Source organism: Microtus ochrogaster, chromosome 8 (assembly GCF_000317375.1).
Source record: "Microtus ochrogaster isolate Prairie Vole_2 chromosome 8, MicOch1.0, whole genome shotgun sequence".
NCBI classification, from domain to species: domain Eukaryota; kingdom Metazoa; phylum Chordata; class Mammalia; order Rodentia; family Cricetidae; genus Microtus; species Microtus ochrogaster.
Window position 1 is genome coordinate 31,911,937 of NC_022015.1, and position 13,732 is coordinate 31,925,668.

Here is a 13,732-nt window from a genome sequence, read left to right on the forward strand (position 1 = left end):
ACTTCCCGTCAGCTAGTTGCTGCTGCAACCTCCTGACCGCAGGTGAATTTTATTTAATCAAACACATCTTTGCATCATTAAACAAATGTTCCAGAGCATAAGCAAAACAATACACCTTAAAATAATATTCTACAACACATCAGTCTATCCTTTCCTCTATCTTGTGCCTACCATACACCACCCACCCATCTTTTGTCCAGCCCCATCTATCCTTCTACCCTGTTTACCATTTGTCCGTCCGTCCGTCCATCCATCCATCCATCCACCCACCCATCCATCCATCCTTCCATGCATCCATCCATCCATCATCCATCATCCATCATCCATCCATCCATCCATCATCCATCCATCCATCCATCCTCCATCCATCCATCCATCCATCCACCCAGCCAGCCTAATTCTATTCATCCATCCTCCATCAGTACCCCTTCCCTCCTCCCTCCACCTTCTCCCCTCTCCCCTCCATTCACCCATCCCGCATCCACTTACCTATCTACCCTCCATGCATTATCACATACTTGCTGATCTCTGCCCCTGCCCCCCCGTCAGTGTTGGCATTGACGGGGCCTTTCTCTTTCTCTTCTCATTTCTTGGGAAGCAGTGAGGAGCAGAGCAGGGAGAAGCACCTTCAGGGAGTTCCATGTCTACCCCTTAACCACTCTTGGTGGTTCCTTTATAGCAAAGGTACCATTCAATAACAAGGATAGCTGTGGTGCATTGTGCCCGGGGGTCTAGACTTAGGTATAAATTCTGTTGTGGATGCTAACTTCTGCTGCATAGTTAGAGAAATTGAAGCCTCAGAAGTTTACTAAGCTGATTTAATGGCTATGGTGATAGCCTCAACCAGTTCTGTGTCAGGGTCCTTCCTTAACCCAGTAGCTTCTCACTTAGAAGTGCCAGTAGCTTGATTGCCCTAGGGTCATCATACAGCCTCCGAGGTCACTCTCACAGACCACATGGGCAGAGAAGGATGACAATCAGAGAGAATATGGCCAGGTCTTACATGTAGGAGACCCTGGCAGTTCCTGCCAATGGGCCAAGTTCTGACTGTACTTATCACAATGCAGCAATGCATTGTGAGACACCTGAGCTGGTGAGTTCTGTCTGGAAGCATTTGGTGGCCCTGCTGGTGAGGAACCAAGTGACTGTCACCTTCATAGTTAGAATACATGAGTGTCATGGCTGCTGTCACCAGACATTTCCTGTCTGCTGCTGGTTCCCCAGGGGCCAGGATACTGGGGCAGAGTAGAGAAATCAGTGGGGCCAGATCGGACGCCCATCCTTCATTGCAGGTGGCACAGCTCAAGCTGCTGTGGTTACCTTGCTGTCATCTGGAAAAGAGAGGGCTATAGGCTGATCGAAAAGTGTTCTGCCAAAGCTGGGCACTAGGGTACAATCTCCAGGGGTCAGAGGGTCAGACTGCATACAAAAAATGACCCCAAGAGCACTTCAATCCGCTCTGATGCATCCAAGTAGATCCCTTCCGTTGCCTTGAAGCTACTTTGTTCAACCTCCCAGTGTTCAGCTCTGCCCTTTGCGGGTGAGGGGCTTCTAGAACAGGAGGAATGAAGGAGAGTAGGAGGGAGGATGAGGAACAGTAGGATGAGGGGTCATGGGAGCTAAGAGCAGGGATAAAAAGCACTGTGGTCCAGCACTGGGAGATGAGGCCCCCACTGTGCCCATCCCAGGCAGTGCAGCCCCCTGCCTCCCCGCCTGCCAGAGCACTCACTTGTGAGGAACCCCATTCTGACCTGGAGGTTGAGGGAAAGAAGGAACTACCTGACTTTAGGGAGCTCGTCTTCTAGGAGGGAGTGGCTACTTTCCTGTGTGACTTGGTCAAGTTCTAGGGCTAGAGGGAAGCTCCCCTGTGCCAGCTCATGCCTCCTATTTCTCTTGGTGCATCTCAAGATCCAATGCAGGTGGCAGCCTTACTTTGAGTGTGTGGCTGGCCACATCCAGACAAGGGACCCAGTTGTCCGCAAAGTCAGACAAACCCTGCTCAGAAAGACCAGCTGGAGGCCCTTTGGGAGAAATCATGAATGCAGAAAAAGGCCAAAGCACATGAACACCCACAGAAACTGGGGTCATTCACAGCCATGGTTACTTGATCTTCACCGTGCCTGCACGTGTGTAATGCTGGCTTGAAGTCAAGACTGGGATAGGGAGTCTCGAAAACATGGCTTAGGGCCGTCTTCCGGTTAAGCTGCCCCAGATGGTTCTTTTAGACCTTTGGTGGTCTGACAGGGAGAGGTGATGTGGATAGTACCCCAGAGATGCAGAAGGGTGATTGAGTAAAATATCTTTTAGCTATAGCCCCAGCACCATGTCCATTCACCACCCCCACTCACCCCACACCTCCCTCTGACACTGACTCTGTGTTCTGCTTTTGCACCCAGAATCTGACCAATGAGGAACAAGTGGTTGTCATTCAAGCCAGGACAGTCCTAACCCTGGCAGAAAAGGTAACAGGAACTCTGTGGATGTCTCAGAGGGGAGGGGCTCCTATAGATACTGTCCCTGGAAGGAGGGCCTTCAGGGCAGGGGCATGGTCCTCTTGGTCTTGTCTGCCTGGGGAAACTGACCCACACAGGTCAGACAGCAACACCAAGAACCTCTGCCAGGGGAGATTCGGCCAAACACTGGGCAAATAGCTCTGTCTCCACCCCTCCCACAGACACTGCCCCAGTGCAGACTTCACCTGTACCTCCTCCCAATGCAGACTTCACCTCTACCTCCTCCCAATGCTGGCTTCACCTCTGCCTCCTCCCAATGCAGACTTCCCCTCTACCTCCTCCCAATGCTGGCTTCACCTCTACCTCCTCCCAATGCTGGCTTCATTTCAATCTAGGAGGTAGATTGGAAGCTGGATTGAGTCTGTAAAACTGGCAGTGTTCCTTGGTTTCCTGTTCTTATTCTGTTTAGCCTCCCATCCTCATCCTGGTCCTTCCCCAGTCCAGACTTGTTTAGCAGGTTACCCTCACTCTCAGCTCTTTCTCAGATCTCCAGCCTCACAGGAAAGGGGGATCCTGGTAAAGAAGGATTTAGGGAAACAGGCCAACCCCCCTGGCAGAGTTCTAAAATGTACCCACTCCTGCTGCTCCCCAAACCAATCGTTCCTCCTCTCCCAGGGAAGGCAGGAGTGGCAGACATCTGAACATCAGGTGGCATGGTAGTGCCACCATATCAGCCCAACCCTAACTCCCCTTCCTTAGTCAGGCTTCCCTTGATCTTCCAGGCTGTCTCTGTGGAGTTGGGTGGGAGGCAGTTGGTACTGGTGGTCATGTGGGGGATGCTAGCAGTCACTGTCACCTGTTCATTGTGCTTGTGCCCAGTGGCTCCAGAGGATTGAAGAGACAGAGTCAGCGCTACAGCGGAAAATGGTAGACCTGGAGAGTGAGAAGGTCAGTGGAATCTTCCAGAGTGCCCCTGAAACCAATGCCACCAGGTCTGTATACCTAGGCCAAGGCCTGGCTCTCTGTGTTCCAGGAGCTGTTCAGCAAGCAGAAAGGCTACCTGGATGAGGAGTTGGACTACAGGAAGCAGGCACTGGACCAAGCCCACAAGGTGAGCGAGAGGACTGGCAGACATATGCCTGCTTATCCACCCCTGTGAACATCTCAGAGGCCTGTGTGGCCAGGCTCAAAACTTCAGGCAGGCACCAAGACTCAGTGTGGGGTCACTCTCGGCTTTTCTCCGTCTGGGTTCTGAGGACATGTTACTGCCCACTCAGCAAATGCTTCAGAGTGCAAACACGCAAAGACGCACATGGACACATGAGTGTAGGGACATTGGGAACTAATATAGATACAATAAATTAGTTGGTAGACAATTAATGAGCACACAGTGCATTTAGGAATTAAATGAAGACAACCAAGTGTTCATAGGGAAACATCATTCTACTGGAGACCCTCCTTTTGATCATTCAAAACTTGGAGAATTGGAAGTTTGGCCTGTTCCGTGTATCTGGTCATCCTTTGGGGAGTCGAGAATTTCCTAAGAGAATATCCCTATTTAAAGATTACTTATTTATTATGTATACAGTGTTCTGCCCACATGTACACCTGCATGCCAGAAGAGGGCACCAGATCTCATTATAGAAGGTTGTGAGCTACCATGGTTGCTGGGAATTGAACTCAGTACCTCTGGAAGAGCAGCCAGTGCTCTTAACCTCTGAATTATCTCTCCAGCCCCAAGTAAGAATATTCCTACTTAAGGCTAACAATGAAAGATGTGCTCCATGGTTACCTATATTAGTCTGTATCCTGTTGCTATAATGAAAAGACTGGCACCAGGTAATGTATAAAGAAGACAGGTTTATTTAGTTCACGATCTGGAGGCTGCAAGTCCAAAATTGGGGAGTCACATCTGCTGGGCTCTAGTGAGGACTCTGCCTGTATTCCATCATGGCGTCATGGTGGGGGTTCATGGGAAAGGGAGAGAGATCACAGCAGGGCAGCCAGGTGGAGGGATTTGGAGGCCAGGATTGCCCCTTTTATAGCAATCCACGTCTGAACCCCCGAGAGCCACGCTGATGCCTTCTAAGGACAGAACCCTGTTGACTCAGTGGTCTCTTAAAGGTTCCACCACCTTAGTGCCGTTATGCTAGGAGCCAAGCTTCCAGCACACACCCCCCCCCCCCCAGAAATGCACTGCAGCCACTGCCAGAGCGGCCAGCACTCGAGTCTTTTCTGAGAAGCCAGCCCTTGCTAGCATCAGCTTGAGAACCCAAGGAGATCCAACGGGACATTTGTCAACCTTTCTGTTCCAAGAAGGACACGGAACCCAATCAAGTGTTGAATCATAGCTGGTGTAACAGGGACACTTAATGCCCAGCTGCAGAGACTCCCTAGAGGAACCAAAGGCCACCTATCCTTTCTAGGGTTTAGTTATCCTTGTATAGGGTTGTTATCCTGTGGGCGGTGCCTTGTCCCATTGAGTATCCTTCAAGGCACAGAGAGATGACAGCAGTAACTCAGGAAGAGCACTTGGTGGTCTGATGTGTGGCTGAGGGCAGGTGTGGATGCTGGAGCGCACAGAATGATCCTATGGTGATCAGAAATGAACAGCAGTCTATAGGCCTTTGGGGTCATTCCCACATCCTCTGCTTCTCTGTCTGCCAGATGGTAGTGACATTTACTCTGGGGCCATTGCTAGTTCAAGACACAGTAAGCAGGCTTTCGACTAACCAAAGGCAGGGAGCATCCCTCTGGTGACCTAGGCTCATCTCCTGGTGTATCCTGTCTATAAACAAAGTCCAGATGGAAGTTCTCACTAGCAGGAGCGTATGAAACCTCTGCAGTGTTTGCTCGAGGTCGCATGTACCACGCTTGTTTTCAAAGGCTGGGTCTCAGGATCTGGGTCTCACCCTCCTTGATAGTGTTGTTGCCTGGCACCCCTCAGGCTCTGGGTTCCCTCCCCAGCACCAAATAAACCGTGGAAGAGTGTGGTTCTGATTTCCCTAAAGTTCCCTTTTCTCTGAGCAGTCGCTGAGGCAGAAACACAAGCACACTGTGGTACCGGGACATCGGCAGGGAGTCACAGCTGGTGTTTGGCCCCCACCTCTTCTAGGATGCCTGCTAGTTAGGAAGGAAGGTGTTTGTGACCCTCCAGGCCCTTCCCCAGAGACCACTGGACACACTTCCTCCCCAGTAAGAACTCCGCTGAGAGGCAAGGCTGTCTACCGTGGCCCACTCCTGAAGAAAGGGAGGGCTGATGCCTGTCTCCTGTCCCCAGCACATCCTCGAGCTGGAAGCCATGTTGTATGATGCCCTGCAGCAGGAAGCCGGGGCCAAAGTGGCTGAGCTGCTGTCAGAAGAGGAGCGTGAGAAGCTCAAGGTGGCAGTGGAGCAGTGGAAGCGGCAGGTCATGAGCGAGCTACGTGAGCGCGATGCCCAGATCCTGAGGGAGCGCATGGAGTTGCTGCAGATTGCACAGCAGGTGCCCATGGCGGCAGGGTGGGGATAGAGGGTCAGCTGGGCTTCCTGAGACCCAGCTTCCCGGGGGGCCACATGTCCAACAGCTGTGTCCTCCAGTGGCCACACCCTTTCTCACTGAGTCCGTGTCCCTCCCTCTCTAGCTCCTAGTCTAGCAGTTGTGTTGCTAACCAAAGCCTTTGGGTGGTAGCTCTCCATGGACTCCTAGGTCTCCTACATGACAATGTCCCCTAATGGTAAGAGTGTTGTCTGTGGACAGCAGCTAACCAACCATTACCCCAGCCCTGTTGTTTATGACTGTCACAGCTTCTACCTGTGGGGTTGACCTGAAAGCAGTGTCTATGAACACAACTCAAGTCAGACCATCCTAAACACAAAAAAGCTCAGACTGCAGATTAAGATAAGTTCCTACAAGATGGATGCTACCTTCCCATGATGGTCAGTAGGCCATAAGACAGGGCTTATCAACCACCAGGATGTGCCCATGCCCCTTTACTCATGGGCCTACTGTGGGCCCTTTGGGGCTCCAGGATAGTCAGGGTTAGTCAGGTCACCCCATCCCTCTTGCTCCAGCTGTCATTTGAAAGCACTCAGCTGCTTCCAAGTCCCCAGGCCTCAGCTGCAGAAGGACAGTTCTAGCTGGTAGCTCTATGGGCTGGTTGCCTGTTGCTCTGTATAAAGGCCCTGGGAGGGACATAAGCTAACTCCTTGCTCTTCCATTTAAACAGTACAGTCTCTGACCTGACTAAGTCAGAGGACATTGGTCCCATCAAAGGAGAAGTGGTGAGCTGGGACTGGAGCAACGCAGTAGCTACTTTGTGGGCTATTGTCTACCAAATAAGTGTGGGGAACTCTTGACCCTCTTATAGGTGGTACGCCAATCCTCTGTTTATTGAATATCTTCCTTCTTTTAACATTGCAGAGAATAAAAGAGTTAGAGGAAAGAATAGAAACCCAGAAGAGACAAATAAAGGAGCTGGAAGAAAAGGTAAAGCAAAGAATGGGGGAGGGTACAGCTGGAGGGGGCGGGGCGGGGGTGCTTGCCTGGCATCTATAGATAAAAAGAACACAAGCTCGGGTCTCGCAGCTGAGACCTTACCTGCAAGCTAGCCCACGCAGAGCAGAGTGGGGATGAGCAGAAGGGAGACCACTGGGCAGGAGCTGTGGGTACACTGGACCAGAGCCAGGAGCCTTTGTACTGCCTCAGTTTCCCCTCTGGATCCATATGTTAGACCAGTGACTTAGGTCAAACTGGTGCCCTGGGTGGTGCAGAGGGGTTAACCCTCCAGGTTCATCATGCTTAGTTGTCTGAGAATCACATTCCTGAAAGATTGGCCATGGTCCCCAAGAGCTGTTCTCGGGGCTCAGAGACATTTTGCCCCTGATGCCCAGGGAGTGTCTTCAAGACCAGAAATACTGGGGTGCCTGATTAGGTGCTTCCTCTGAACCCTGACTCTACAGCCTGGGGTGCAGAGCATCTGTGCACTGGCATCCACAGACGCAGTGCTTCCCAGACCAAGTTGAAGGGCATGTGCCCAGAGATCCCTGCTGTCCATGGGATGCTGTGCTTTCTTTTCTGTATCCTGCGTGGTCTGGGCTGGGGCTAGTTCCCAGGATTCTGGAGTCAGATGGAGTCTTGAGTCTTATGATTGTTCCTACACATAGATAGATCTCATCAAGGTGACAAGATGCAGGAAGCGGTCAGTGGGACAGCGCTTGGGCAGGATACCGTCTAGATAATCTCACCGGCCTTAGCCATGGCTTGGAGGTGTTCCTCTGCAAAGCAGTCCCCGGCAGTTTTCCATTTGAGCCGGCCCAGCCAGCCTTAGAAGTGACAAAAATGCCATCTGTGGGGCATTTTGTTGCCCCATGCTCAGCAGAACTTGCATAAATTCCTAGGTCTGCCATGTAGATAGGAGCCCAGAATCAAGCAGGCATAGGCTTCGAAACAAGGTCCCTACAGGGACTGCCTACAAACTCCAGGCCACGTGGGCAAACACCCTACATGCACACTGGGTGCCCAGTGATGCCAAGAGGGGACACAGTCTTGTTCACCTGAGTTTCTAACACTATAATTCTGACCTGACAGTCTGAGGACATTGGTGCCACCAAAGATGGAGCCCTGGGGAAAGACGTCCACTCTCTAGAGAAAAGTGACAAACTGGGGACTTCTAGGTGACTCCAGGCTAGCTGGACATGTTAGCTACTCCATGGGCTACTTGCCCATCAAATAAATGCAAACCTATCAGGTGGCAAAGTCTTCCTCAGACTGTACGCTTGCTTCGTTTTGTGTCTTAACCCAAGGGCGCGTGTTTGAATTAACACTAGAGCAATGTTAAGGTTGCCATCTGAGCTTTCTAACTTCATCAAATGGCTGAACGCAATGCTTGATTTTTCTCCAAGTTGGATTGGCCCCTCCCCCCATGCCAACCAACACTTCAAATCCATCCAGGGTATCAGTATATTTTGTTCTTTATAAATGTACCACCGCCAAAACTATAGTACTTGTATGTGCTGGATACAGGAAGTGTCTTCCTGTTCCGGTGTCATCCTCGACTCCGTGACTCTCAATAGACACCTGGCCCTGGGAAGCTTGGTGTGCTGTGTAGGGATGTAGAACCCACAACTTAGCCTTAAATGGTGCCTAGTCCCCCAGCGTTATTTGGGGTAGCATTGTCACCCTAAGCTTAGGGTTCTCACAAAGCCCCTTGCACACCTCCTGTCCTTGCCTCCTCCTCCTGGCTGGCCAGGGTCCCTGTCTGTCTATGCTCGTGGCTTGTTTCTGTACAGACGTGCTACAAACTCTTACTTTTCTTTCTCTCTCCTTGTGTTTCTCCATCCTCCCCTTTCCCTTTCAGTTTTTATTTTTGTTCTTGTTTTTCTCCCTAGCTTTCATTCTCTGGTCATAGCTGTTCTGGGCACTCTGAACTGGTAAGTACTTAAGAGGCTGGTATTTCCTGCTCCTTCTTTTGAAAGATGATAGCGGTTCCTGCTGCCCAGTCAGCTGGCTGCGTGCCCTCATAGAAGCAGAAAGGCCCCTCCTGGGTCTTCCAGAAGGCTCCTTGAAAAGCTACCCACCTTTTAGAAAGCCCTTCTCCAGGCACTGGGTCCACGAGACTGTACCAGGCATTCTTAAAACCAGCACCTACTCAGAAGTCAGTATCCACTAGGCAGCAGGATGGGGCTTTGTGACTTTTCTGTATCCTCTGTGGCTCAGGTTCCATGTCCCCAAGTCCCTGGGTCACCTACAATCACAGGAATGGCACTAATGCGTAGAGCCCCTGCACTGTCTGCACACCAAGGCCACACACCACACTTGGTCACCACTTTCTGGTGGGACACGATGACACAGCTCATCTCAGGCCCCTGGATCTGCTGTTTAGGGGATACAGAGAGATCTTTTCCAAGGGGCCAGCCCTTCACCCCCTAAGTCCCATGCTTGTGTCTGTCTTCTAGTCCTCGGCAAAGGCAGACCTTTGTCCTCCAGCAGGACCAGAGAGCGGCAGGTGCCGAAGGAAGCAGGAGAAACTGGATCTCAACACTGAAGACTCGGAAGGGTTTGGGCTCTGTGCCCTGCCCTGCGGAGGATGAGGGCAAAAACACTGTGAGCTGCAGTCACTGTCCCCCGGAGTGACAGGACTAGAACCTGTCTTGCTGAGTAGCGCTTCTCTAGGGGAGGCCTAGCCTTGGCTACTGAGTCCTGGGGACCTTCAGCCCCGAGAGTAGGCCTCCTCCCAATCACAGCGATGTGTAACGTTCCCTGCCATGCAGGGGTCAGAACTGCTCCTGTACTGGAGCCCACACTGGACACCCCCCTTGTTCCCATAGTGACCATCAATACCCTTGGAAGAAGATCTCAGAACTGCCCAGACTTGCCCCTAATGGCAAGATGAAGGCTGTGGTCGCCGTGGTGACCTAGGAGGGTTCCCTGTGACACCCTGAGTGTCACACTGAAATCATTCACTGTGGTCCTGAACACTTGCTGATGGACAGATTCCTTGCCCAACCTTGTTCTGTTACATTGGCATCTCTGTGAGGACAGCTCAGAATTGTGACACCCCCCCACACACACACACACTGGCCTCCTACCCTACCCCCAGGCACAAAGGCTAGAATCCTATCCCAGTCTGCTGGCTAGAAGCTCAGTGGAATGACCAGAGGAAGAGGCCAAGGGGCATATGAGGCCTGGGCTGGAAGAATGAGGATCAACGCACAGCCCCGACATAGTGGAGGCATGGCCCTCCTGGCCAGGAAGACCCTCAGCCCGTGGGCCTAGCCAAGAACTGCAGGTGGCAAGGGCAGGTGGTGATGGTGGCTGAGAATGGCTTCATCCAGAGCCTGTGCACACAAGAAGCCGGGTCCGAGAGAGAAGGTGAAGATAAGATAAACCAAAAGTTCCATGAACCTCAGAAGGCAGCCACCGCACAATGGCCTACAGGTAGGTGGCAACATCTGTCTACTGGGGACAGCCCTCCTTACCGCACTATTGGCAGCCCGCTCCTCTTGCTAGACTGAATGAGCCCTTTGCTGCATGAATGAGGTCTCCTCTCCAGAAGAGCCTGGAGTGGTTATGAGGGCCAGTAGGTCATGGGGGCTCCCCATATCCATTTCCAGATGTAGCCCACAGATGTAGGATCCTCACTTTACCTGTTCATGCTAACGCAGATGCCAGTGCCCGCTGAGGAAGCGCCTGAGCTGACCTGGCGAGTGCACTACAACACCATGCAGGTGCAACTTCCTATCTCATCTGTGGACCCTTCTGTGCCTGTAGCTGGGCCACACCTAGTGGGGACTTCTCTCCCTAGTGCATTGGTGCCCGTACCTAGTAAAGATTTCCCACCCCAGTGCAGTGGCGTCCCCAAAGCTCAAAGGAGATGGGCAGGGGGCAGGGGGCACCTTCTTCCCCATCCCTATAGACAGGAAGCTCTGCCTTGAGACACAAGGTGCCCCATCCTGCCCAGTCCCCATGGCAGATGGCAGAAGCAGCTACGGTGTGGGTTAAAACTTTCCATCCACTACACACATAACATGGATCAAACCCAGGGCCCGGCATATTCGAGGAAAACTCTCTACCCCTGAGCTGTAGCCCTAACCACTTTTTTAGTTTTTATTTTCAAATGGTGTCTCATTAAGTTGCCCAGAACTCATTCCGTACCCCAGGGGTTGAAATGGCGAGCCTGCTGACTCAGCCTTCTGAATAGCTGCAATGACAACCCTAGCTACACTGTGTTTTGAACACATACCCATGACAGGATCACCCTGTTGGCCCCAGGCCCTGTGACAAGTCAAAAGGGCTTGGTTCCCTCTGAGCTGCATCAAGACCCCTGTGGGGAGGAGGTGACTGAGGATGGGTTTCCCAGAGACACCCTGAGGCTCTTTGGGAACCGGGCAGATGCTGTCTGGGTGTGCGTATCTCTTGGGACATGGAGGCCTGCCGCAGCGGATTTCAGCAACCTCTGAGGGATGAAGATTGCCCAGTCCTCACACCCAGGGCTACCTATAACTTGCAGTGAGGCATTTGGCTCCAGTGTGGCTCCTTCAGCCGAGACATCCCACCACCTAGAACTGTATAAGGCTTCCTAGTGAGGTCACCTGTCCAGCCACTGACAGACAGAGCAGAGCCTAGAACTTACGAGGGAACATGGTGGAACCTATTGCTGAGCCTAGGGGCAGGGAATGCATGGAGGCAGGGATGGAACCTGGGGACACATCACCTGTGGAGACCCAGCACATGCCCCAGGGTGGTAGAGGCTAGCCCTCTTTCCACCGTGTAGCCTATAGATGAGTGGTTTCTCCTGTGCACACATTCCTCCTCATGAGCGCCTGCCTCATCTGGCTCAGCACCCGTGTGTCCATCTCTCCCACATGCCTTCCCACTCTGGGAGGCCCTGTAGACTGGGCCCTCTAAGCTGAGCTTCTATTCCACAGCAAGGGTGTCTACTGTTCAGTAAGACTAGCATCTGGAGAGTGAGCTGGCCCTTGTGTGGCATGGTGAGACATTCAGCAAGATGGACTCCCACCGAGCCTCTTCCTAGGGCTGTGGGCATGTCCCTGGTGGGGCTGTGGGCGTGTCCCTGGCAGAGCTGTGGGTATGTCCCTGGTGGGGCTGTGGGCGTGCCCCTGGCAGAGCTGTGGGTAGGTCCCTGGTGGGGCTGTGGGCGTGCCCCTGGTGAGGCTGTGGGTAGGCCCCTGGTGAGTCTGTGGGTGTGTCCCTGGTAAGGCTGTGTCTCTTTGGGGCTGTACAGGGTTGCCTTGTTGTGAAAAGATGGTCCTGTGTGAGAACAGCGTGAGATTTGAGACCAGTCTGATCAGCAGGGTCGGAGGAGATCCTTACTCATCTTTCATTTGGGCACGTTTTTACAAGCATGCCTTATATAATTCCCTGGTCTTCATTAGGGGCCAGGCCCCCTGTGCAGGGCACTGTGTGGTCTCTGTGGCCTCTGGGGTCGATAGATACAGTCAGAAAGCTGTCACAAAAGCTTGTTCTAGGCTGCCTGGCTGAGCACTACAGGAAATGCCAACGTGAGCCACACGGGGGCGCTCCAACCAAGCAAACCCAGCATGACTAAGCAACAGGTTGCAGACGCTCAGGCCCCTGTTGTATGTGTTCCTTTTGTATCCAACCCCACTCTGTCACTGGGGTGTTTTCCCACTTGCTTGGCAGGAACAATCCCAACCTCAGATCATCACGTGCCTGGCCTTAAAGGTTGCCTGAAGCTGGGTGAAGGACAGTAGACACAGGTCTCAATGCTGGCTTCCTGTGAAAACAACCCTAAATTCCTAGGGAGACTCCTAGGTGGCTGGATGTGCGAGTCCCATTGGTTGCAATCACTCCTATGCTTGTGGGCAGGTGGACCTCTAGGGTTTACAGAGTTACTGCGCCTTAAGTCCGAACAGTTCCCACATGAAGGCTATATTAGAATGTGTGTTGCTGTGTTAAACACCATGACTAAAAGCAACTTGGGAGGAAAGTAGTCCGTGATCCAGGGAGGTCAGGGCAGGAGCTCAACCAGGGCAGGAACCTGGAGGCAGGAAGGGATGCAGAAGCCATGAAAGAGTGCCATTTACTAGCTCAATCCTTCTGGCTTGCTAAGCCTCTTCTTGTTTTCCCTTTTTCCTCCTCCTCCTCCTCCTCCTCCTCCTCCTCCTCCTCGTGTGTGTGTGTGTGTGTGTGTGTGTGTGTGTGTGTGTGTGTGTGTGTGTTTAATGTGCATGAGTGTTTTCCCTGCATTTATGTATGGGCACAAAGTGCATGCTTGATGCTCCCAGGGCCAGAAGAGGGTGTTAGATCCATGAAACTATAGTAATGGATGTTTGTAAGCCATAGTGTATGTAGGTGCTGGAAATCTGGGTCCTCTGGAAGAGCTGCCAGGGTCTTAACCACTGAGCCACCTCTCCACTTCTTATATACCCTAGGACACCTGTCTAAGAGCAGCACCAACCACAATGATGTGAGCCCTCCCACATGGTTCACTGATTGAGAAAATGCCCCACAGGCTTGCCTACAGGCCAATCTGATGCAGGCATTTTCTCGACTGTGGTTCTCTCTTCTCAAACAACTCTAGCTTGCGTCAAGCTGACAACAAAACAAAAGAAGCAAGGACAGAGGCAAAACAGGGCTGTGTAGGGAGTTCTAGGGGCATAGGCAGGGCTAGCCCCCTCAGAGATGCTTCTGACATTAATGAACAGTAATAGACACAGGCAGCATACTAGTTATGTTTGTGTTGCTGTGACAAAATAACCTGATGGAACAGCTTCAGGGTTTTAGAGGACTTGGACCTTTGTGGCTGGGTCTGGGT

At 52.2% G+C, this 13,732-nt stretch overlaps 1 protein-coding gene across 12 annotated transcripts in view; it reads left to right on the forward strand.

Annotated features, from left to right (window-relative positions):
- The window catches only part of Jakmip3 (Janus kinase and microtubule interacting protein 3), a 133,610-nt gene that overhangs the window by 103,317 nt on the left and 16,561 nt on the right, over positions 1–13,732 (forward strand). For all 12 annotated transcript variants that reach the window (XM_026781171.1, XM_026781174.1, XM_026781170.1 and 9 more), the window contains 7 exons: positions 2,397–2,462; positions 3,333–3,401; positions 3,487–3,564; positions 5,734–5,937; positions 6,856–6,921; positions 8,792–8,864; positions 9,390–10,371. In XM_026781171.1, coding sequence (XP_026636972.1) covers positions 2,397–2,462; positions 3,333–3,401; positions 3,487–3,564; positions 5,734–5,937; positions 6,856–6,921; positions 8,792–8,842 — 534 coding nt within the window. In that variant the 3' untranslated portion in view covers positions 8,843–8,864; positions 9,390–10,371. The remainder of the gene's footprint in view (positions 1–2,396; positions 2,463–3,332; positions 3,402–3,486; positions 3,565–5,733; positions 5,938–6,855; positions 6,922–8,791; positions 8,865–9,389; positions 10,372–13,732) is intronic.